At 39.5% G+C, this 25,913-nt stretch overlaps 1 protein-coding gene across 5 annotated transcripts in view; it reads right to left on the bottom strand.

The window, feature by feature from the left end:
- Window positions 1–25,913, bottom strand: part of FOXO3 (forkhead box O3) — a 156,112-nt gene that overhangs the window by 66,563 nt on the left and 63,636 nt on the right. Inside the window, exon 1 of one of the 5 annotated variants that reach the window (XM_075126627.1) lies at window positions 14,665–14,764. The exons of the other annotated variants lie outside the window; for them this stretch is intronic. Coding sequence (XP_074982728.1) covers window positions 14,665–14,676 — 12 coding nt within the window. The 5' untranslated portion in view covers window positions 14,677–14,764. Of the gene's footprint in view, window positions 1–14,664; window positions 14,765–25,913 lie in introns of those variants that run through there. 5 annotated transcript variants of the gene reach the window in all.

The following is a 25,913-nucleotide window of genomic DNA, read 5'->3' as shown; positions in this document are numbered from 1 at the left end:
TTCACCTTATCACCACAATGATACAATAAACCTTTGGGTTGTGAGGTGGAGAGGTGGTTGGATGGTAAGAAGAATAGAAGACCATACACAAACTGATAAAACATTACCTCCCCCTCCCCACCCCAAAATATTACCTCTAACATGGAAACCCTCTAGAAATGAGAGTTTATTGTAAAGTTTCTGGGAAAATATTTTAACTGGTTACCTTCATGTGGATAACTCTCAATGCTGTATCTAAAGTGACTCACTCTCTTACATATCTAATCTCCTGTCTCCTTGCCTCCTATCTACTTTAATATCCTAAGACTGAACTGAATGTTTAAAAGACTAAAATCCTTCAAGGTAACAAGGTCTCTTTTGTCCTATGTTTCTAAATCCACTAACATTCTTCTCAGCTGAGCTCCTAACTTTGTTCATACTGGCAGAAATCTTGCAGTGGTCCTAAAATTCTCCACCTACATGGTCTACAAATGTCTATCACCATCTGTAGAAGGTTGCTAGAATTGTTCTTAGCTAACTCTGTCTATGCTAAATTAATTAGTTAAACAAAACCAAACTAAGACCACTTCAATTCTGTATGAATGTCCACACAGGGATTTAATGCAGTTTAAATTCACACCTTTAGTTTATCTGGATTAATTTTCCTGAGTATCCCTACATAGGCAAGCCCTTAAAATGCTGTGGCCAAAATACTCTTGTACTGCAAGTAGTTGGATCATACTGCTCCCAAACTTAGTCATACTCATCATTCACCTGTAAAGTTAAATTGTTCTCAGTAGTCTCAACCCAACCCCTAGCCCAGAGGTCCCCAAACTGTGGGGCACGCCATCCTAGAGGGGCACAAAGGAACATTGGGGGGGGGGGCAGGGCCCAGATCAGCCCCCACAGGGGATGGGGAGGGAGCACCCACCCAGAAAGTTTGCTATTATCTATATAAAATGACTTAAGTACCATAAGAGAGAGACAAAGTAGGTGAGGTACTATTTTTACTGGACCAACTTTTGTTGTTGGAAAGGATAAGCTTTCGAGCTTCACAGAGCTATTCTTCAGGTCTGGGGAAGTTAACCAGAATGTCTAAGCTTAATACAAGTTGGGAAAGTTTGTTAAGTATAAGAAGTTCACTTATGCTACAGGAGATCACTTAAAATGAAGTGGGCAATTAAAAGTTAGCAGGCAGTAGGGTGTGTTACAAATTGTTGTAATGAGCCATAAAACCAGTGTCTTTGTTAAATCCATGGTTTTTAGTGTCTAGCAGAGTTATTAAATTAAGTTCCCAAGCTCAAGTTTTGAAGGTGTTGTGCAGTTTCCTTTGAGGATGAGGACTGAGAGGTCAGATATACAGCGATCACTTTGTGGAAAGCATTCGCCCACGGATGATAGGGTGTTTTGTCCTATATCATGTTTCTGTGTGAGTTCATTTGAAAGCGTAGTTATTGACTGGTTGTTGCTGGGTCATCTGATGCACTGGAGGAGTTATACTGCATATTGTGATAGACATGTATAAGACCCAGGGATCTTGAAGGGTGTGTTGTGGCGGTGGTGTATGGAACATTATAGCAGGATATATGTCTGCAGGTTTTGCATCTGTTGTTCTGAAAGGGTCTAGTGTCGCTTTGAGTTGGTGAGTCCTAGTTTGTGGGGAGCTTGCTTCTGATGATGAGCTTGGCAAAGCTGGGGAGTTGTTCGAAGGCCAGAAGAGGGGATTCAGGAAAGATTTGCAAGATGTGGTCCCTAGAAAGTATGGGTTGTATCTGTTTGATGATACCCCATTTGGGTTCTAGTGTGGGTGGTACAAACAGGGTTACCATTTGACAGTTGCTGTAGATAAACATGAGCTCAGAAAACATTCACACCATCTCTGATAGCAGGTAATACCTTGACACTGAATTCTGTACTCCCACAATTTTACCCTTCAATCAAACCTGTATGGGAGGAGGGGGAAAAAAATCACAAAAATAATCACTGTCTTTCGCAGCCCTCTCCCCAAAATCAGGAAAAGAGATACATTATCAGATATGTAATGTGACAATCTCTCTAAAATAATCTTCCCTATCCTCAAAAGCATTTTAAAACTAATGCAGGAACAAAACAAACATACCAGTTAATGTACGATGTATAACTTAGTGAGAAACACAATACACCCACTCAGCCTTTTTACTTGATGTGGTTGGAAACGTCTATGTAGGGTGGAAAAAGTAAAGGTAGGTTGATTTTATTTTTGACATTAGTTTCAAAGTTTAGACTTTCTACACCAGTTATTTTACTCTATCTTTGTGTTGCTTCCAGCCAACAGCATAAAGCTGCTTTTTTAGACTAACTTTGGAAAACAAGAGATGTATTACCCCCAATTATTTCTCCACTGCACAGCACTTCCAAGCTACTGCCAGAATAGAATTCAATTCAAAATGCATGATGCAAAATAACCCACTCTCTCAATAGCATAGAAAAGCAAGTTAAATCTCAATATAATCAATAAAGCTCATTGCAACAAAAGTCTTTATTAAACACAGTCTTATTAGAGACCTGTTTGTGGAGCTCTAATTAGTCAAGGGTACAATGTATCACTATTTTAATATCTTAAGCAAAGATTATGAACCAGATTCAGAGGGAGATAAATAGTGTAAATTACAACCCTAGTAAGCAGGTGTAAGTTACATGCTGAGGGGGAAGAACAACAGGGTTTTAGCAGAAGTAGTAACTAATGAAAGGGTGCGTTAGGAACTGAGACGTAGGCAATCTTGCCTAGTGGTCAGAGCAGGAATTCAGGTCTAGTGGGTGGAGCAGGCAGGCCAGCAAACAGAAGTGGGGGTCAGACCAGAGTCAGCTGTCAATTACCAGAAGCAGGGGTAGAGCCAGAGTCATGGACCAGAACCAGGACTCAAAGCTGACGATCGGCACCAGGCTCAGACACCAATGCCAGAGCCAAGGGTTGAGCCAGACTCAGAGCCAGGGGTCAGAGCCAGAAATGATAGCCAATGATTACAAGCAAGGCCTCAGGGCAGGAACCAGAGGAGAGGCAAGGATCAGGGGCAAGGTGGGAGTTAGGAGCAGAGGGAAGCCAGGAGCAGACCAGGAACAGGGTTTGCAGATTGCAGTAGGCAGGCAAGAGCAGGGTCCAATGATGGTGGTGGTGATGGTAGTGGTGGTGCTCCAGCTGCTGCAGCAAGTCTTCACAGTTGATTGGACAGCCCACCTGAGTCACTTCCTGGCTTAAGTAACAGGAGTGAGCCAATCAGGCAGCTGCAGGCCTTGGGTGCTCCAACAGGACTTCCCATGGGGCCTGGTGTACCAGGACTGGAGAGATGTTGCTTTGTCCATCTTCCTTGGTGGCAAGCAGGACATGTCAGAGATCCAGGTCACCCACAGCCCAGGGTCTAGACTGGCACGCTTGGATCCTTACAGGGTGGAAGAAAGGGTAATATGAAGTGGATTCCAACCCCGTCCCAACACCCTCCTGTTGGCTGTTTTTTCAGCAGTATCCCTCCCTTCTGCTCTCGGAATACATGATACACACAGACTAACTGACCAGTGTGCACCACCATTTATGGGAGCACTGAACTTAAAGTTTGCCTACCTGTGCCAACTCTGGACCCATCTTAGGACAGTGCTTTTTAGGCATGAGTAGGAATAGATTGTAACTCCAGTACCCTGTGTGTGTATGTGCATGCATACATTGGGTGAAGGCATGAGCTGGTGTTTGTGGGGGGATGTTCTGATAAGTCTCTTAACTACTGAAGTTACATCAAGCAATCTCAGATTCTGAAGAGTATACATTTACTACAAAGCAAGGCAGGATGTCAAGGGTTGGCCAAAAAGGATCATGTGCCCTTGGTTCCATAGTGACTGAAGAAAAAACTAAAGGCCAAAAGTTCAGCCCTAAGTTAGGTCAGCTTCTGCCAAGGGCAGGAGACTCCCAGTGGTGGGAAGTCAGCAAGGAAAGGGGTTGCACTGACTCAAGTAATACGAAACCTCTGTTCTGCCAGAGGGTGGCGCTGACCAGCACTGCCCCAAAAGTTGGTGGCAGTGACCACTAAAGGACATGGCCCGCACATTCAAGGGATAAAAATGATTCAACTCATTCCCCAGGAAGCCTCTGCTGTAGCTCCATGCACAAGATTAAACTACATCTACATTCCAATCCACAAAATTAAGCTGCCTATACTTGTCAAAACTTCTGGAGAAGGGTTGCTTGCCTTCCCTTGGTGTGAATCACTGTTGGGCTCAGCAGTCATTGGACGTAGAGAGGATGCAATGCTCACACTATTCAGGGGTGAATCAATAGCTAAATGTAGGTTTAATTGGTACTAAAAGCTGATCATATTACTGATGAAGAATCTGCTGAATGTTTTCTTACCATCATATCATACCAATAAGGAATCAGCGTGAATACAGTGTCCTTTCATTAACATGAAGATGAAGGATCTACACACTGTCCTTTCAAGCTGAAACTGCAGCTCAAACACCATGTTAATCTTTTGCTGATAAGCACTGGAAAATAATTCACAGTGAGATGTCATTACAATCTGATTGTTTATTAGTTTAGTATATAATATTATGAGTATGAATTACCTTTTGTACTAAGTAGTCCTAAAACTGTATCATGTTCTTCCATCTATCATGGCAGCAATTTGTAGCTGCATTGCTATTACACACTTTCATTAAAAAAAAAAGTATTGTGTAAAGAGTGAATTCTAAAAGTGGCATGGAAGTAGGTGAAATGCTATTAAAATCAGCAGTTCCATCAATAGTTCATATTGTTTTCATATCCTTCCCCATCCTCCAGCACTGTTCTTGAAAGAAGAATACAAAGAAGAAAAAAATGGAAGAAGGGTAGAAAAGATGGAAAGGAGGTACAAAAAAAGAAGGAATCCAGTATTTCCTTGCATTTATTTGTTGCTGTATTAAAACCTCTCAGATGAATTGTATAATCTTGTGCTTAACACCTGCACATGTGTTGACCGAAATGTACTTTATATGCCCATCATATCAAGAGCTTCCATATTAATAACTATTGAAGATTTCACTGTGTGTTTCCCCTGTATTTCAGGCAGCCTGGCATGCTTTCCAAGTTCCAGTAAAGAAAGGATAAATAAACTTCAGTACATGCCTAAGACACAATGATTTTTGTCTTGTTAGACCCTTCTGTTCCCCACCCAACTTAATTTACAGTAAGTTTGAAAAGGTCAGACTTGACACTGAATGCAATTGTGAGCACGAAAAACTCTAAATGAAATTGCCTGCAGCACAAAAATCAGCACACAGTTGATTTACTTCTTAGTTAAAAAACAAAAATAAACTCTGCACACAGCATATAGAAGGTGTCATGTAAAAATACAAACTTGGAATAATCCATTATTCCAACCACTTTACCCTTGGGAATCAGGTGCAGAAATAGCTATGCAGCAGTTATTCAGTGGTGATTAGTCACTGCATTAGTGCTGGGAAATCCAAACTTGCACATCAAAAAACAAACAAACAAACAAAATAAACCCCAAAAAACCAGCTATAAAAATACAATGGCCCCTATTCTCCCCTAAGCCTTTAGACAGAGCTCCTATAAACAACAATAGGAGTTCAAGATGCAGAGCAATAGTAGAACATGGCCTATTATGCCAAGGATTCTTGGAAGTAACTAAATGTTTAAACATACAGCCTCAGACTTAAAAAAAAACCCAACAACCCGCAATGATATTCCATGTGCAAATTTTAAATTATTAAACATTTTCACTTGACACTGACTTTAACATAACACCAAACTAGAGCAAATTAAGTTTTTATGCTGCTTTCAAGGAGTAGGATTAGAAACGGACAGGAAAAGATGCAAGATATGAAGTGAAGATAATATCATTTGAAATGCTCTTCACTCCCTTCAACATGGCTCTTTCCTTTAAAACAGTCTGATATAAAGAGACTTTTACAACTTTCCTCCTAACTATATGAAAACTGCTTATTACCCATGTGGTAACATTTTTTTTAAACACTCTCAAACTCTTTCCCAATGTCAATACTCCCCCTCCCCCAAGATGTAACAGCACAGGTCAACTTTGATTAACAAAGTAAATAAAAAATTGAGAAATGTATCACAGTTTGGTGCTGTAGAAGTGGAGTTGCAGTGGAACTGCAAAAGAATAGAGGCTTAGGAAGAAGTCACAAACATCAGAAAGATGAAATAAAGAAAAAATGAACAAGTTGTGAATACAGACTATTGCCTGGCCAGGACCTGGGGAAAATGAAAAATAAGCTGAAAAATAGAACACACACGTACTAAACTAGCATAGGTACAACTCATCTTAAAAAATCCCAGTCAGCAAAATTCTTCTTGTAATCTGCTCTGCACAGACGTTAGTTGAGATATCCGAGCCACATACTGGCCTTGTGCAGCAGTGTGGTAGAGATAGAGTTCTGACAACTCAAACTCTGAAAGAAGAAACAAACAGGCGAAGGGGCAAAATATCAAATGATTCTCTTGTCTGCTTCATTCCCTTCAATCAGACGTGCGACTCAAAAAAAAAATCCAATAAATCTGCAACTAAGTCCAGTATTCAATTTATTTATGTTTAATTTGTCTGCTAAGACCTTCACAGATATTAACAAGACAAGAGCCTCACCCCAAAGAACTTATATGGCTTCTTAAAGACTTATGAATCTTTTTATATGTGAATTGAGAAGGTTTTCACTAAGACAAAAACCTAAGAGGAGATTTTCAAAGGCACAAAGGACAGTTAGGTGACCGACTCCCGCTGAAAGTAAGTGAAGGTTAGGTGCCTAACTCTCATTTGTGTCTTTGAAAAATCTCTCCCAGAGTGGTTTAATACAATAAAAGGACAGGGCCAAAAAAATGTTTGTTTAGATTCTGGTTCTCTAATAAAGAATAAAAATTACACGTGACAAGATGCTGTTATATGAATTTAGCGGTGTTTTTGTATATGTACATGAAAGGACTAACGGAGGAGTTTTCAAACTTTTCCCAGCAGCAGGGAACATTGCTGTCACTGTCATTTTTCATACAGAAGTCACTTCAGAGATACTCTAGTTCCCATCATGCAACATGCCTTGATCTAGTTTGCCTTCAATTTGGATTGAGATTGCATGCCATGGTCAATAGACCCCAAGAGCCTCGTACCTTTTAAAAACGATGACTGCACTATGCTTTTATGATGTCTGGGGCTAATTAATGCTGACTATGATTTTATCATGGCTTTGGCTCAAATTAAAAAGGATTAATTTAAATAACCCCACTGTGTTCCAAAGCCTGCTGCCTCTTCTCTTCTAAAAGCATTAATTTCAAATTTCTACAGCACCTTCTCTCACAATGGTATCATATTCTGTAGTTATCCAGATGTAATGCACACCTACTAAGAAATACTGAGAAGTTTATCAGTGACTAAAAGACATATCCACTGTGAAGTGACCGTCACTGCTCTTACTGGGCACCATAAAAACTAAACAAAAAGTATAGGTGGGCCAAGCACCCAAAGTTCAAATCCAGCACGCACTTTCCCAAAGTTCATGGGTGTTTGAAATCAAGGTTTTGGCTCATCTTGGAAAAGAGAAAGGGTTAGATGCAAAGTTCAGATCCAGAGCCAATTTTTCCAGTTTGTTTCGATTGGGAGGTATGGTTCAGGCACATCTCAACTAAAAAACCCACCCAGACCTCACTGGCTTACAAAAGGCACTTCAGTTGTGAGAAACTAACTGGCACTAAAAAGAAAAGGAGTACTTGTGGCACCTTAGAGACTAACCAATTTATTTGAGCATGAGCTTTCGTGAGCTACAGCTCACTTAGTTACCTTTCATCTCTCTTACCTCCACACTTCTCTCTGGGCTGCAATTATTAATGTTTGTTAACATGTTAAAGAAGCTTGAAGATTTTGATGTGGCCTAGAGTCCCACAAAAATATTTCAACCAACAAAAACATACAAGTATTTGGAAATACTGGACAAAAAGGTAAGGAGATAAATAGCCTTTTATGTGGTAACCAAGGAAGAGCATCAAGGTAAGTGTCAGTGTGGTATGGAGAAAACATATTGCAATAAGCAGCACAGGTTGATTTGTTACTATATAAACAAAGGCTGGGTCTTTCAAAAGGGCCTCAGGGAGTTCTCGATGTATTGAAATTCAATAGGATTTGGGCACTTAACTCCCTTAGGCTCTTTTGAAAATCAAACCCAAAGGAATCAATGCTTCCATAATTTTCCATGTGTAAAAAATTACTCAAATTAAAAGAAGTTGCTAAAATTTTTGAAGTAGCTTTCTCTTTTTCAGCCTGGATTCAGAAAAAGATGCCTACCTAGGAAAGCACTTATGCACATGTTTAGTTTTAAGTATGTGCTTAAATCGCACTGAAGTGAATGTAAATTAAGCACATGCTTAGGTACATTCCTGAACTGGGATGATCATAATCACATGTTTAAGTTTTTTCCTGAATCGGGTCACTTCCAGCATCAAACTCTGCCTTGGTTCTCTAAGAGCCAGACAATAACTCACTGTACAGTTCATAAACATTTTTAGATCCAAATGTAATATTCTCATACGGTGTTACAAAGTAACAACATAGAGGGCACTTGCTTATTTAATATTTTATTTCTCAACAAACAGAAAGACATTTTAACATACCCAATTTTTTTATTTTTTTTATAGAACTAAACACATTATGTGACTCCCATTAAGTTACATATAGTGTAACTATAGAATATACTGAATCTTCCAAAAACTTCTAGTAGTAATCTTTTTTTAATCAGTCCATAAGCAGTTATTTGAATTTTGCCCTCTCTATTTTTGGCTTATGGATAGCCTTCCTAAAAACAACTGACAAATGGCATTAAAATGACAGAGCTTTCCTAAGATAGCTACATTGGATACATTTGTATTCATCTTGTTTTAAGCAACTAATGCTAATTTTAATGTCCTAACGAGTTTGGCAAAAATCTTTACAAAAGATAGACGTAAAAGTACTTGCAAATGAAAGCATGTAGCATAAGGGGAACCCTTGTACAAAAATCACTGCAAACCCTTGTACAAAGATCATTTTCATCTAAGTCATAAACCTGTGACCTGTACCTTGAGCCTTATCAACAGATACTGAACTGACTGCAGGTCCCAACAGATACAATCTTCCCAGTAGATTCTACCTCTATCCTAGGGCCAATTCAGGAAAAAACAATACTCAAGAGTCCTCAACCTATGACTTCCTTCTTCAGAGCTGCCCTGTTATGCAAGTCTAACATTTTAAAGATTACTGTGTTCCAAGATCCATAGAAAGCAGAACACTCACTCCAATCCTTATTAGATCTCCTCTATAACTAACTCAGAACCTTGGGAAATCTAATCTATTGTTCCCCTCTTTAGCAGCAGTTAGCTTCAGTAGCCTATAATGAAAAGAACTACATGCCAAGAACAACATTAATACCAAGTACATACGAAGAACTATGTTAACGTTGCATTAAGGTTGAAACTTCTACTGTGCTTCAAATGTACAGCTCCTGTTGGGGATAGTGAAGGAGATCACTGGCCCAGTGAGAGCTCTGGAAAACACTGTGACTCAGCCAGGCATAATGCTTCCTAGAGGTCCAGAGGGCATGGCTGCTGTGACAACCTTTTATCTGCACCTGGCAAATTTTATTGGTAGGTAGGTCAGGGTTTGTGTGTGTATGTGTTTGTGTGTCAGGGGGGGAGGGACAGAGAGTGCAGTTCACCTGCAAAAGGGAAAAAGCACAACCTTCTCCCAAGATTTTAGCTAGAACTGGACAAATAACATATTATTTGGTCCAACGGCAATTCTGACAATTCTCAAAACAAGTTTTGTTTCAGGTCACAAACAAAAATTTCCGGTGAACCAAAAAGTTGGAAAAAAATTCATTTCAGGTCAAACAAAATGTTTAATTTATATTTTGAACATTCTTAAATGATTTTGATTTTTTTTTTAAAATACAATTAAAGGAAATGGGGTCCACCTGGCCAAGACGGGGAAGAGCATCGTCACACACCAACTCACCAACCTAGTGAGATCTTTAAACTAGGTTCAAAAGGAGCAGGTGACAAAAGCCCACAGGGAAGCATAAAAAAGGGCACCCTTAACGGAGGACTAGATGCTGGGGGAGGGACATGGGAAAACTGCAATAGCATCATAGGAGCAACAAGAGGAAAATCAGTTGGAAAAGTCTAATCAGCATCTTAGATGTCTATACACAAATGCAAGGAGTATGGGAAATAAACAGGAAGAATTGGAAGTACTAGTTAAGTAACCAAAATTATGACTTAATTGGCATCCCAGAGAGTCGGTGGAATAAACCTCCTGACGGAACAGAGGGGCATAGCCTGTTCAGGAAGGAAAAGCAGGGAAAAAAGGGAGGAGGTGTTGCATTAAACATCAAAAACATGTTCTGAGGCCCAGAAAGAGGCGAGAGACAGATCAGTTGAAAGTCTCTGGGTAAAGATAAAAGGGGGGAAAATAGGGGTGATATCATGGTAGGAGTCTACTATAGATCAACAAATCAAGAAGAGGAGGCACTTCTAGAACAACTAATAGAAATATCCAAAACACAAGACCTGGGAGTAATGGGGGATTTTAGCTACCTAGACATCTATTGGAAATATAATGTGGCAACATACAAAACTTCCAACAAGTTCCTGGAATCTTTTAGGGACAGCTATTTGTTTTCAGAAAGTGGAGGAAGTAACCAGGAGGACAGCCATTTTAGACTTGATTCCAATCAGCCAAGAGTAATTGGTTGCAAATCTGAAGATGGAAGGCAATTTGGGTTAAAGCGATCATGAAATGACAGATTTCATGATGCTAAGGAAAGAAAGGAGTGAGAGCAATACAATAGGAACAGTGGACTTTAAAAAAAAGCAGACTTTAACGAACACAGAGATCTGGTAGGCAAGGTCCCATGGGAAGAAAATCTAAGGGATAAAGGAGTTCAGAAGAGGTGGCAGTTTCCCAAAGAGACAATATGAACAGCATAACCATAAACTATCCTGATACAGAGGAAAGATAGGAAGAATAGTAAGAAGCCAATATGGCTCCATTAGGAGATATTTAATGACCGGAAAATCAAAAAGAAATCCTACAGAAAGTCGAAATATGGACAAATTACTAGAGGATTGTAAAAGAATAGCACAAGTATGTAGGGACAAAATCAGAAATGCTGAGGCATAAAATGAGTTGTACTAGCAAAGGACATAAAAGGCTATAAAAAGAGGTTTTATAAATGCATTAGGACCAAGACAACAACAAAGGAAAGTGCATATCCTCTACTAAGCAGGGAAGGAGATCTAATAACAGATGACTACAAAAAGGCTGAGGAGTTTAAGACCTATTTTGCTTCAGTCTTCACTAAAAGGGTATATTGTGTCCAGAACTTAACACAATTAATATTAACAAGGGGAAGAAACACAAGCCAAAATAGGGAAAGATCGGGTTACAGAATATTTAGACAAGTGAGATGTACGCAAGACAGCAGGGCCTGATGAAATTCACTCTAGCGTGTTTAAACTAGTTCCTTAAGTTATCTTGGAACCGTTACCAATTATCTTTGAGAACTCATAGAGGACGGGTGTGGTCCCAGAGGACTGGTGAAGCGCAAACATAATACATATCTTTAAAAGCGCAAACATAATACATATCTAAAAAAAACAAAGAGGACCTGGGGAATTACAGATCAGCCTGCCTAACTTTGATATCTGAAAAGCTACTCACACAAATTATTAAATAATCAATTTGTAAGCACCTAGAGGATAATAAGGTTAAAAGAAATAGCCAGCATGGATTTGTCAAGAACAAATCATTCTATCAATCCAAGTAAGATAATGGATCAGCTGATATTGGAGTAACTTGGTAAAGTCTACAAGGAGACTTATGTAATTAATTCTAATCAATGGGGTTTATGGAAAATAGAGCCTACCTAACTAATTTGTAATCTCACCAAAAGAAGATATCAAGTTTGGCTGATAAAGATACCAGTGTTAACATATTATATTTAGACTTAGGTAAGGCATTTAACTTGCCACCATATGACATTTTGATTAAAATCCTAGAACAATATAAAGTTAACATAGCACACAGTAAATGGATTAACAACTGGCTAAGTGATAGTTCTCAAAATGTTACTGTAAATGGGAATTATCATCAAGCAAGTTTGTTTCCAGTGGGTTCCCTGAGGGATGGTTCTTGGACCAACGCTATTTAACATCTTTATCTATGACCTGAAAGAAAACATAAAAATCATAACTGATAAAGTTTGCAGATGACTCAAAAATTGGATGAGTGGTAAATAATGAAGAGTACAGGTCACTGATTCAGAGCGATCTGGATCGCTTGGTAAGCTGAACACAAGCAAACAATATGTGTTTTAATACAGCTAAATGTAAATGTGTGTATCTAAAAACAAAGGAAGTAGTTCACACTTACGGGATGGGGGGATTCTGTCCTGGGAAGCACTGACTCTGAAAAAGATTTGGGTTGGACAATCAGCTGAACCTGAGCTCCCAGTGTGATGCTGTGGCCAAAAGAGCTAATGCGATCCTGGGATGCATAAACGGGAATCTCAAGTAGGAGTAGAGAGGTTATTTTAACTTTATATTTGGCACTGTTGCAACTGCTGCTGGAATACTGTGTCCAGTTCTAGTATGCACAATTCAAGATGGACGCGGACAAACTGGAGAGGGTTTAGAAAAGAACACCTACACTGATTAAAGGATTAGAAAACCTGCTTTATAGACTCAAGGAGCTCAATCTATTTAGTTTAACAAAGAGAAGATTAAGGGGTGATTTGATGAGTATCTGTAAGTACCGATGTAGGGAACAAATATTTAATAATGGGCTCTTTAATCTAGCAGAGAAAGGTACAACATGATCCATTGGCTGGAAGTTGAAGCTAGACAAACTCAGATTAGAAATAAAGCATACATTTTTGACAGTGAGATTAACCATTAGAACAATTTACCAAGGGTCATGATGGATTCTCCATCACTGACAATTTTTATGTCACTATTGGATATTATTCTAAAAGATCTACTGTAAGAATTATTTTGGGGAAGTTTTATGGCCTGTATTATATAGGAGATCAGATTAGATTATCACAATGTTCACTTCTTGGATGGAAATCTATTAATCAAACCAACCTAATTTTCTTCTTTGACAGGGTTACTGGTGTAGCAGACACAGGCGGAAGCTGTAGATGTGATATAGTTGATTTTAATAAAGTCTTTGACATAGTCCCACATGAATTTATAAGAAAATTAGGGAAATGTGGTCTAGATGAGGACTTCAGTAACTCAGCCAGAGATTAGGAGTCTATCTCAGGAGTGGATCAGGTTCTGTGGCCTGCAATGTTCACGAGGTACTAGATGATCACAATAGTCCCTTCTGAGCTTGAAGTCTATGAGTTTATGAAAATACTATGAAGGTGGGCGCACAACTGGTCAAATGGGAATACTCGAAGTGTAGTTATCAATGGTTTGCTGTCAAAGCGAGAGGATGCACTTAGTGGAGTCACACAGGGGTAGGTCTTGGGTGTGGTACTATTCAATATTTTAATTAGTGACTTGGATAACGGAGTGGACGGTACAGCTTGTAAAATTTGTGGGTGACACCAAGCTACATGGAGTTGCAAGCATTTTGGAAGACAGGATTAGAAATCCAAATGAACCTCAGAAATTGGAAAATTGGCCTGAAATCAACGAGATGATACTCAATAAAGGTAAGTCAGAGTACTACATTTAGGAAGGAAAAATCAAATGCCCAACTATAAAATGGAGAATAACTGACTAGGATGTGGAGGCTCAGGTGTATTAACAGAAGTATGATAAGACACAAGAGGTAAATGTTCCACTCTACTTGGCATTGGTGAGACATCAGCTGGAGTAGTGTGTCCAATTCTGGGCACCACACTTCACGAAAGATGTGAATACACTGGAGAAAGTCCAAAGGAGAGCAACAAAAATGATAAAAGGCCTTTGAGGAAAGGTTAAAAAAACTGGTCATGTTTAGTCTTGAGAAAAGAAACCTGAGGGGGGAACCTGAAACCATTTTTCAAATATGTTAAGGGCTGTTATTAAAAGGGTAGTGATTAATTGTTCTCCATATCCACTGACGGTGGGACAATTAACTTAATCTGCAGCAAGAGAGATTTAAGTTAGATATTTGGAAAACTTTTTCCTACTGTAAGCGCTGTTAAATTCTGGAACAGGTTTCCCAGGAATCCCCATCACTACAGGTTTTTAAGAACAGGTTGGACAAACTCCTGTCAGGGATAGCCTAGGTTTACTTGGTCCTGCCTCAGAGCAGGGGGCTGGGCTCAAGGTCCCTTCCAGCTCTGCATTTCTATGGTTCTAAGAAATTTTGAATCAAAACAACTGAAATGTTTCCTTTCAAAAATGTCAAAATCAAATATTTTGATTTGGGGGGGGATTTTAAAAGGACTTGTTCCCAAGTGAACAATCTGGTGAAATTGAGATGAATTTAGGAAACATTTTGTGATGCCAAATCTGCATTTATTTATTTTTTTGCTGAATAAAAAGTTCTGATTGACAATTTTTGCCCAGCCCCAAGTTTAACTGCATTGAAGTCAAAATAAAAAAAATCCCTCTGCCCTGTTGCACACTTCCATTACACACTTAATGATAACATTAAAAACACAGCAAAATAAAATGTTACCTACCAATATGTGCATCTAAAGTACCAGTACAGATCCTGTGTAGAAGATGCTGAATGATACATTGCATTGTCCAGTGCTGTGCACAAAGTTTATGATACTGTCCCTCAGATGATCTGTCTTTCATTCTAGAATACATAAGGCAAAACTCAGCAGCATTGTGAGTTAACTGGATGAGTCTACAGGGCACTCCAGCAGGGTGTCTCAACTGAGTATTAATAGCACCTTTAGGAAGAACCTCCAGCATTTTAACAATTTTTGAGAAAGCCCATTTTGCTCCTTCATGATTTTTCTAATAGATTTCCATTTAAGGTGCCATACTATATATACACTCACCTTCCACATTTATTACCCAGTCACATGGTAAACTGTCCTATCCTCCTTTCTTACCTTGAACTGTACTTGCCTCCAGTGTGTCTCACTTGCCAAGTTTCTTAACTTATCAGGCTTTTGTAAGCCAAGAATGATTGAAGTTCGCATGCAGTACTTCCTGCATGCAAAATCCAGAGTCAGCTAAACTGTGCACAAGATAGGTTATTTCTGCATCATCGAATGTGCTTATTGCAATTACAAGTTGCAAGGAGAGTAACATTTTGAAGTGAACTAAATGGTACAGACTACAGAAGGGGGAGAATCAGAAGAAGAATGAAGCAAGCCCAAAAGTCTTGTTCCTTTGCAAGAGAGGGCATCATCCACAGTTCTCAATATACATTAATAATATTAAAGGCTCTGGGATGGACTCATATTTTTCAGATTATTAAATATTACAGGAATGACATGCTTAAGTTTTCTGACATTTGTTAAACACAGGAGGCCAATTAGGAGGCTTTCAAATACTGCTTCTAATAATACAAAATGATGCAATTAAAAGACACTAAGAGCATCTCAAAGGGAATTTGATGGAATAGGCTATCAGTCAAGAATGTGAATACATTTGCAAAATCTGGTAACATACAATACCACATACTTTTCAATTCCCATTCTTCCACCTGTAATACTCTTTAAAATAAAATAAAAAACGCTCTCCCTCTCCTAAATTCCTTCTTTAATGGCTGTTAAAGCTGGCATCTTTACTTGAGAATGATGCCTAAAGTTCATGCCCTGTTACCTCCATTGGGCCACTTGAAATACTGGAGGCTCCTACGTCAAAGGACAGAAAGCCTTTATTTTAAAGAAAGCCTGAGATGTGAATGCCTTACATTAAAATGAGAGATTGGAAAAGAAGAAAAAGATTATAAGCATTAGGTGCATTAGTTGGCATCCCTCTGTATATAAAACAGACAGCAAGATGTCAATACAAATGAATTTTTACTGGGATCTTGCACATATGAAACAGAAACCGATTGAAAATAATAACTAAAATGAAAACAGTCAAACTCTTAAAATCTTGCCAACACTTCTTTTTGCGATACCACATTTGAAACATAACACAGTGAAATTTAATGAGAATTAACCTTAGAAGTAAAAATTCAATGCTTATAAATTTTGAAAGAGAGAAAGCTGTGAAGTATCCTTCAGGGCATAATTTATGTTTCACGTACATCATGCAGGAGGGTATGAAAATGTACACACAATATGCTCCTACATATTGAGAGACATTATATCAGTCCCATGACCTCCATTCTCCAGTCTCTTCTTAGATGTTCTCCATATGGGCCAAGAAGCTATTAAAGGCAAAAGATCCCTTTAATTTGTTTGTAATAAGAATTCTTGTTTGGGATGTTCAAACAAAATGTCTTGCTCATCTAAACAGGTTGGGTTTTTTAAAATGGAGAACACTATGTGAAACTATTTTGATTTCTACTTGGCAGTTGTTTAATGTTTCTCTTCAGAAATACAGTTCTGAAGATAACAGAATAACACAAGTGCAGAGAGGGACATCAATGTCAAACACAAGCATAACAGGACTAATGCTTCCGTCTCTTCCTACTCCCTTCTGAGACTGCAAGATATTTGCTTTTATCATCACCATCATTTGACTTCCCAATCCTGACTACCAGTTACAGTAGTACAATAGGTACTATCTAGAGTTGCTGAATCAAAGCAAAATAGCCCTAGAAATTAAACCATAAACAAGAAAAAAATAACTCCAAAGAAGCCCCCACATATAAAAGCTACAACACAAATTGTGAATCATGCCACGGCAATCTCACATCCCATAAGAAAGCCCTGCCCTTGCTCTTTCTTTTGTTGCTCTTGTGTGTAGAGAAGATAAAAATGATTCATTTAGGCTTAGTCATCACAAAACATTAGCTGAGCCTATCACTTGTCTTCTTCATTTTTTTAGCACAGGGCATCTCCAGATGTCGATTTCAGTTTATGAACTGTAGCTATTGGGGATGGGTACAGGGAGGGGACACGAAATCTCTCAACTATCCAGGGATACATACTTTCAGATACAGATTCACTGATACAATGCTGGAACGCATAGCCAAAACTGAAAATGCATTTGCTTCTACACGCTGCTACCAGTGCATTCACTGCGAAGAATGAAAATGGCTGAATAATCAACTGCAGACAACTGCTGGGGTCATGGAAGGAGGTGGAGAGGTTGAAACCTTGAACTACTGTTGCTGATGTATAGTATCTTTATCTCCCTGTTCCCTATGGTGTGTAGTTGCTAGTTATCTCAAAGGATGAATGACTTGCCTGCCATGAATTATGTCTGCTTATCCTTGAGACGGGGCATGCACTAAGTGATTATGTCATCTAAGAATACAGCCATTAGGGAATTACAATGGTGAACAAAAATGTGTGTCTTGCTTTTGCCATCATATCAGGGGCTTCTGTATATTTCTGTAGGGCTGAGGTGGGAAAGAAATGGAGGGATCTGTAAAAGAGGATAACTGTCACCTGTTGCATTAGCTACCTGTTAAGTTTTCTGCTGTTATTGTTTTTGCAGAAAACCAGACTACACTGAGAGTGTTTTAACAATAAAAATCTCCTTGATTCTGCAGAGGATTTTAATCCATCTGATCACCAACAAAGCAAAAACTTATCAGCGAAGATTAATGGCCAATGTAGGTAGAACAAAGAGCTCTCAGGCATTTCTCTTGCATTGGGATCATGTCTACATGACCGAGTGTGTTTCTTCTGAAGAGCAACATGTATTTTTTAAAATTAAAATCAATTGATTTAGTGACAGAATTTACAATAGTGTCTTTGACAAGTCTATTGACCTACATGACACACGCACAAGACCCTTGGCATGGTTAATTCAGAGAAGCAGATTGTTGTTTACAATAATAAAAATATATAACATTTAAAGCATAAACACCTATCAAAGTACAGTTAGTTCCTACTAAGCAGAGTGGGCTAAAGGAGGCAGAGGGTCAGGAATGTTGCACTGAATTGAACAGTTAGCTCTTCAGGATAACACCTGAGCAAGTTAGGAGGATAAATCACATGATTAAATTGAAAGCAAAGCACAAGTCTATAAAAGGCTCAAACATGCGTTATTACAGTCTTGCAAAATTCTACTCAACCATTTCCCCGGGACACTTTATGTATTATCTCCTGGTTTCATCAGTTCCCAATACCAAATAACTGAATATACCAGTTAAATGCTCCCTTTCAAATGTTACTACTATACGGGGGAAGGAGGAAAGCACCTTTAACTGGCAGGAATAAAATGATTCCAGACATGGAAGTAGTATTTATAGACACAATGGCACTGGTTGGGCTCTAGGCTCCCCAATTGTTTTTGAAGGGACTGCCTCTCCTACTGTGGTTTCACAATAGTAGGTCTTCCCAAAGGTGACCACCAAACATATCATCTGTTAACTATTTTGTCATAGTGCATTTTCAGAAATAAGTTAAAACACTATACTCTGGACCCTCCTGCACTGTGCTCTGGATGAACAGCAATTTAACTTCTCTCTCGTCTGACCTGCAGTTTACCTGGTGAAAATTTTTCTGAGAGTAAAAAAAGCTTGTGTAACTACAAACCGCTCCTTTACAGAACTGCCACACAAACTCTAGGCTTCTGTACTTCAGTGTCAATGGTACATGAATGCATGGATAATGCAATTTCAAGAGAGTGTATACTGCTCCAATCAACCCCTACAAAACTTTTAAAAAAATAACTTTGTGTGTTTACTTGTTTTCTTGCAATCTTTACTAAGTGAACACTCTCCTGTCCTGGCAACCCTGATAGGTTGTCCTGAACATTACCAGATAATATATAAAACCTAATCCTCATTTGAACATTCCTGGAACTGGGCCAGAACATTTGTATCTTTCCAGGGCACAGCTCAAGCTAGTACTTTTGATATCTGTTTATGCCAAGAAAAGCCTTGGTAGGACATGGAAAGAGGAAATCATTCTCTTATTTCCATGTGGACACAGAACACTTTGCCCAGGAACAGAAGATGCCACACAAAGGGACAAAGAGCAATCAGATTTAGTTTAGAAAATATCGATCCCACTCGTATACATAAAACTGAATTTCTTTCTGACACAAATTTATTTTTAAAAAATAAAGATCTTGGAAGTGAGTATAAAGCCCTAAATAATCTATGCTTTTGTTCAGATAATACTTTATCTGTGGGTATAAACAACTTTGAAAATTTGGTATTAATCTCATCTCCCTGTCCATATTGGTTTAAATTTTCATTCTCTTACATAAAATCTATTTCCCCCCCCCCAAACTGCCCCTTCACCCACCACCACAAATGAGGAGTTATACTGCATGATTCCAAGAAAGGTTTAATTAATACACGAGATCCCAAACTCAAGAATAATCTGTTCATGGAAAAATAAAGGCAACAGATTTACAGGTTTTTGTATGCAAGGGGAGAAAGGACTCCCTTGTTAGCTTCTATTTATGGACGCATAGCAGATGACCTGAATCTCCTCCATCCCCATCCCCCTTCCATTGAGCCTATAGCTCAGATTATTCTCTTCCTAATGAAAACACCACCTGCCATATGGATAGGAGATTAATTACATTACATTTATATTAATAAAATACATGAGTCACATTTGCACCACACATACTTTGTGTTATAGCAGTGCTTTATATTTGGGTCTGTATACAATAGAAAGACACTCAAAAATGGGATTTTCCTCACTGAATTTTATGAAAATGAAGATCAGGTCTGATTCATATTTCAGTCTGAATGCAAATCAACTTAAGGGTAGAAAGGTAGTTTTCTCTTTCCACTTAGTCACAGGGCCTGAGCCTTAGGCCAAGTTTAACTGCACCCCTTCTCCACCCCAAAAACACCACCTTCCTCACCTGAAGCCTGATCCAAAGCCCAATAAAGTCAATGGCTGGCTTTCCATTGACTAAAACAGGCTCTGAATCAAGCCCTGATTTTTACCTGGTTTAGAGATGCTGGCCACTTCCCCTTAGATTTTTGGTAAATGTTGTTTTCCAAGATTCCCAAAACGTAATTTTCACATGCTCCAGATTAATGCACCTCAGAACATGTTATGTATTCCAGAGCAAGTTAGACTTTAATTCTGTCATGTCCAGACCCCAGCTTAGGGAACCTCTAGAGCTGCGGAGCTCTATAAAAGGGTCTTTCAAAGGCAGGGAAATGAGAACAGAGTAGATTACAGAGGAGAAGGGACTTGGGGCTCCAATGGAAGTCAAAAAGAGGGAGTGACCTTATCTGACCTTGATCAAAACTTTTGGGTTTAATTTGCCGGGTGAGCAACAGTTCAAGCGAATTATTTCCCCTATCCCTAATGCTATACTCAGCACTCAATTTACAGAATGCTCTACCCCTCATGTTGTGTCTCAGGGAACATTTCCATCTCTCCACTAAAAGATGCATTATTCATGTTTCTGGGAATGAGGAGTGGAGAATTAGAAAACAAAATGCCTGAATAGGAGACGTTGCACGTAAGAGTTTCACCACTCAAAGATCACTGCAAAATGAGTCACTTACTGTACTGCTGATGCATTTGTGTTGAATTAAGGAGTGCAGCAAATTGATTTTATCCCCAGATTTAATGTTCTGTCCTACAAGCATTATTTGTTTGGGAGGGAGTTCTGTCTTTGGCGACAAGACCAGCATGGAATTCTCTGCTGGTCTAGTCCACTTCCCTTCTCCCCAAGGAAAGCCAACTAATACAAAATAATATCAATCTTTTAACAAAAAAGGGAACAAAGATTAAACAACAAGAAATTCCACAAGCACTGTTCTGTCTTAATGATTAGGAAGTACCTAAGCATGTTTGGTTTGTCCAAGTAAAGGCTGTGGGATTTTTTCAACCCACTCTTACATTCCTGACTTCCATTCCCTGCTTATAGCAGAACTGTGACAGAAAAGATTCTCCAGGACTTTAATGCTGCTTGATACCAGACATTAGGGTAAAATCCTGGTCTTGCAAGGGAGTCTTGCCATTAACTTCAATGGAGCCAGGATTTCACTGTAAGGGTGCAACCCCCCTCAACATCATAACTTGCATCCTCTCTGAAACTTATCTCCTCCTCTTGCACAGAGCATAGGAATGAATATGGCTGGCACAGAAATGGTACTTGCCAACAAAAGACACCCAAAGTTTCTCTTTAAAAAGACTATTAAGATTCTGGTGAGAAAGGCAAATGGAGGGAATCCCAGAGTTATCCCTTTTGTTCTTAACCAATAGCCTTCCAAATCAGGCCATCTTGACTATCTGGCTGAGGATTGGTTGTGAATTTCTTCAAGGCAAGTCAACATCTCTACTGGTTTGGCAACAGCTGGAAGGCAGAGATTGCCTGAGATGCAAACTTCCATCCCAGCAACTGGACTGCAGATCAAACCTCATGGTCAGGACAGATTCTGTCCCTCAATGTTATATACACACCTATTACGTCAATGTGCATACATAACCCACTCTGACTTTGCAGGAGCCACACGTGGATCCAAGAGCAGATTTTGTCTGGAGTTGTTTTTAGCTTCGTAATGGTTTCTATCTCTCTTAAATAACAGAGAAAACATGCTGTTTATAAATCCAATAACTTCTTAAATGTATTCACAAGTTTATTCCTTTAACAGACAAACAACACCGAAGTTCCATTAGATGTACGTATTTTATATTTTTACTTTTGGGAACAATAGATTGTTCTTTTAACAAGTATGTTGTGTAACTGGAATTTATATTTTCATGTACAGGAACCGTATGTTTTATCACAGCAGTCTTTTACAAATGGACTGACACAGATGCTATTTGTTTCACAAGTTCCACTGGCCTGGTCTAACCTGATCTAAGGAAGACATGATTAGATTGGTGCCTAAGTCATAAGTCTATACATCCAAAATTACCCCCCCCCCAAATATTAAACATACAAAAGAAAACCAACGTTCACAGCACACAGTGCAGGTAGCTAAAGTTTCAGTGCATTCGTTTTCCTAACCTATCCCCAGCATTTTCAGCAGAGCAGGGATACAGGTCTCAATACTTGAATGCAGTAATGTTTATTGCACTAGCTTGGTGATTCATTAAGTACAGGATGTGCCCAATTATCCTGTGTATTTTTCCAGTCCGATTTCATAAACTCCAATTGCACAAGTACAGGAATTCATCTTTTCTTGCTTGTCCATTAAAGCTCATTTTATGGAAGATCCTCCACCTTCAACAACAAAAATGCAAGCTGGCTACACGCATATTTTTTGGTTTTGTTGTTGTAACCATGGAACCAACAAAATCAGCTGCTGAGTATGTATATTATGTGATGAAATAACCAGTCTGGTCTTTGTCTGAACCTGTTAAAAAAAGCTTTGCCTTTTATACAGGACACAACTTCTGCTCCAAAATCCAAAAGTTAAAAACAGCAGTTCTGAGGACACATGTATTCTAAGCCAACAACATTTGGCTGCCTAATATAAAAATTTACAGAATTGTTACAACTAAAAACAAATCATTGGAGCTTTCCAAGATAAATAATTACTTGGAATTCTGGTTATCAGGCCATAAATGTGGCTTCTAATCTAATTGGTTTCAACATCATTGGAGTGATAAAAAGGAACAACATAAATTTACGGAGCTGTAAAGAGAACGTCTATATCCCAGGGAAATTGGCCAGATGTTAATGCTTCACACTTTTCCTTTCGAAACTAATCATGTCAGGTAAATAAAACACTTTATTTTGAAGTTAAAGTACATGATCAAGGTTATGTGGCCAACAATAAACCGACTTATCTTGACAACGATCTTGTTTCACCTTCTAGAGTTCAAGGATGCATTTTTATTTACTTTCCCAACCAAAACTTGCTTCCTTAGTCAAATTAATAAAGATGGCATTGTGAAACTGTCAGACTAATAAACCACCAGTGCCGTTTCCTAGTTTCCCATCCTGGTACGTGTGCAGCATTTATTAGCATTTATTATTATTATTCCTAGAAGCTAAAAAAGGAACATAGAATGGCAATACAAGACGTAGTTGCTATACAGTGCTTTTCACCTATAGATCTCAAAGCAGATTAAGTGAAGTGTCACTGTGCCTCTTTTGCAGATGGGGAGACTGAGGTACAGAGAGGTGAAATGACTTGCCCAATGAAATGACAGCAGGTCAGTGGAAGAGCTAGCAACTGAACCTATGTTTCTTAATTTGATGATTTATTCACTGGCCCATGCTGTCTCCCCAGTGTGAATATCTGTTATATTAGGCGTTCTCAAACTTCATTGCACCACGACCCCCTTCTGACAACAAAAATTACTGTATGACCCCAGGAGGGGAGACTGAAGCCTGAGCCTGCCTGAGCCCCATTGCCCCGGGCTGGGGGGGCCAAAGCTGAAGCCCAAGGGCCTGTAACCTGAGCCCTGCCACCCAGAGCTGAAGCCATCAGGCTTTGGCTTCAGCCCCAGGCAGTGGGTCTCGGGTTTCAACTTCGGCCCTAGGCCCCAGCAAGCCCCAGCAAGTCTAACACCAGCTCTGGCGACTCCATTAAAATGGAGTCACGACCCACTTTGGGGGCCCGACCCACAATTTGAGAACCGCTGTGTTAGATCAACTAGCTTATGTACCTGGCAGTACATTTTCAAGACAGTCACATATCATCTTATTTGTTAATTTTAATACTTGAAGCATGAATTATTTGCTAAAGTAAATATACACTTCAATTTCAAAAAGGTAAGAGTCTGAGGTAGATCTGTCTTCTGACCTAATAACCTTGAAAATGTGGGAAGGATTCTACTCCCTGCTCTGGTCCCTATATGCTCCTCTATTGCTTATCTGCCTATCCCACAAGCCCCAACGGAGGAGATGTGTAGCAGGAGCTGGGCACAGGAGAGGGCACCTCAGAGACCAAATGGACGGCCAAGGGGGTAAGATATGAAAATACACATCTGCAAAAATAAGATTTAAAATGTGTTCCAACTTTAACCCAGCTTGAGAATTCTTTCCTTCTCTTGAGCACATCAGTCAGAGACACAGTACACTGTTTAAGGAAGTTGGTGCCACTTCCCAGGTGTGTGTATCTAGCAGTCATTTGTCAGGCTTTGCAACCCCACTTAAGAGAAAGACACGCCAAATTAAAATTTTTAAAGACATTAATCACACCCTCACAATTTCAGATAAGGCAACATGCAACATATGCTTACGTGGGTCTTGCCTTTAGCCATAATCAGGAGGTATTAACCTCTCAGTGAATAGGCTGTGTGAGGTACTCCAATAACAAACTGTTACAGAAATGTTTCAGAGTAACAGCTGTGTTAGTTTGTATCCGCAAAAAGAACAGGAGTACTTACGGCACCTTAGAGACTAACAAATTTATTAGAGCAGTGTTTCCCAAAATTAGCGCGGGGCCAAGGGACGTACTGGCCGCCGCTTCCCGCAGCCCCCATTGGCTGGGCACAGCGAACCGCGGCCAGTGGAAGCCGTGATCAGCCGAACCTGTGGACGTGGCAGGTAAACAAACCGGCCCAGCCCGCCAGGGGCTTTCCCCAAACAAGCGGTGTCCCAAGTTTGGGAAACACTGTATTAGAGCATGAGCTGTCATGGGCTACAGCCCATTTCATTGGATGCATAGAATGGAACATATAATAAGAAGATATAGATATAGATATATACACACACACACATACAGAGAAGGTGGAAGTTGCCATACAAACTGTAAGAGACTAATTAGTTAAGATGAGCTATTATCAGCAGGAGAAAAAAACTTTTGTAGTGATAATCAAGATGGCCCATTTAGACAGTTAACAAAAAGGTGTGAGGATACTTAACATGGGGAAATAGATTCAATGTGTGTAATGACCCAGCCACTCCCACTCTCTACTCAAACCCAAGCTAATGGTATCTAGTTTGCATATTAATTCAAGCTCAGCAGTTTCTCCTTGTAGTCTGTTTTTGAAGCTTTTCTGTTGCAAAGTTGCCACCCTTAAGTCTTTTACTGAGTTGCCAGAGAGGTTGAAGTGTTCTCCTACCAGTTTTTGAATGTTATGATTCCTAATGTCAGATTTGTGTCCATTTATTCTTTTGCGTAGACACTGTCCGGTTTGGCCAATGTACAAGGCGGAGGGGCATTGCTGGCACATGATGGCATATATCACATTGGTAGATGTGAAGGTGAACGAGCCTCTGATGGCATGGCTAAAATGATTAGGTTCTATGATGGTGTCACTTAAATAAATATGTGGACAGAGTTCGCATCGGGCTTTGTTGCAAAGATAGGTTCCTGGGTTAGTGTTTTTGTTGTGTGGTTGCTGGAGAGTATTTGCTTCACGTTGGGGGGCTCTCTGTAAGCGAGGACTGGTCTGTCTCCCAAGATCTGTGAGAGTGAGGGATCATTTTTCAGGATAGGTTGTAGATCTTTGATGATGCGCTGGAGAGGTTGGGGGCTGTAGGTGATGGCTAGTTGCATTCTGTTACTGTCTTTGTTGGGCCTGTCTTGTAGTAGGTGACTTCTGGGTATTCTTCTGGCTCTGTCAGTCTGTTTTTTCACTTCAGCAGGTAGGTACTGTAGTTTTAAGAATGCTTGATAGAGTGATGAAGTGAGCTGTAGCTCACGAAAGCTCATGCTCAAATAAATTGGTTAGTCTCTAAGGTGCCACAAGTACTCCTTTTCTTGATAGAGATCTTGTAGGTGTTTCTCTCTGTCTGAGGGATCGGAGCAAACATGGTTGTATCTTAGAGCTTGGCTGTAGACAGTGGATCGTGTGGTGTGTCCTGGATGGAAGCTGGAGGCATGTAGGTAAGTATAGCGGTCAGTAGGTTTCCGACATAGGGTGGTGTTTATGTGACCATCGCTTATTAGCACAGCAGTGTCCAGGAAATGGACCGCTTGTTTGGATTGGTCTAGGCTGTGGTAAATAAATTTGTT

Source organism: Caretta caretta, chromosome 3 (assembly GCF_965140235.1).
Source record: "Caretta caretta isolate rCarCar2 chromosome 3, rCarCar1.hap1, whole genome shotgun sequence".
Classification (NCBI taxonomy): domain Eukaryota; kingdom Metazoa; phylum Chordata; order Testudines; family Cheloniidae; genus Caretta; species Caretta caretta.
This window is presented reverse-complemented; position numbering and strand designations above follow the sequence as displayed.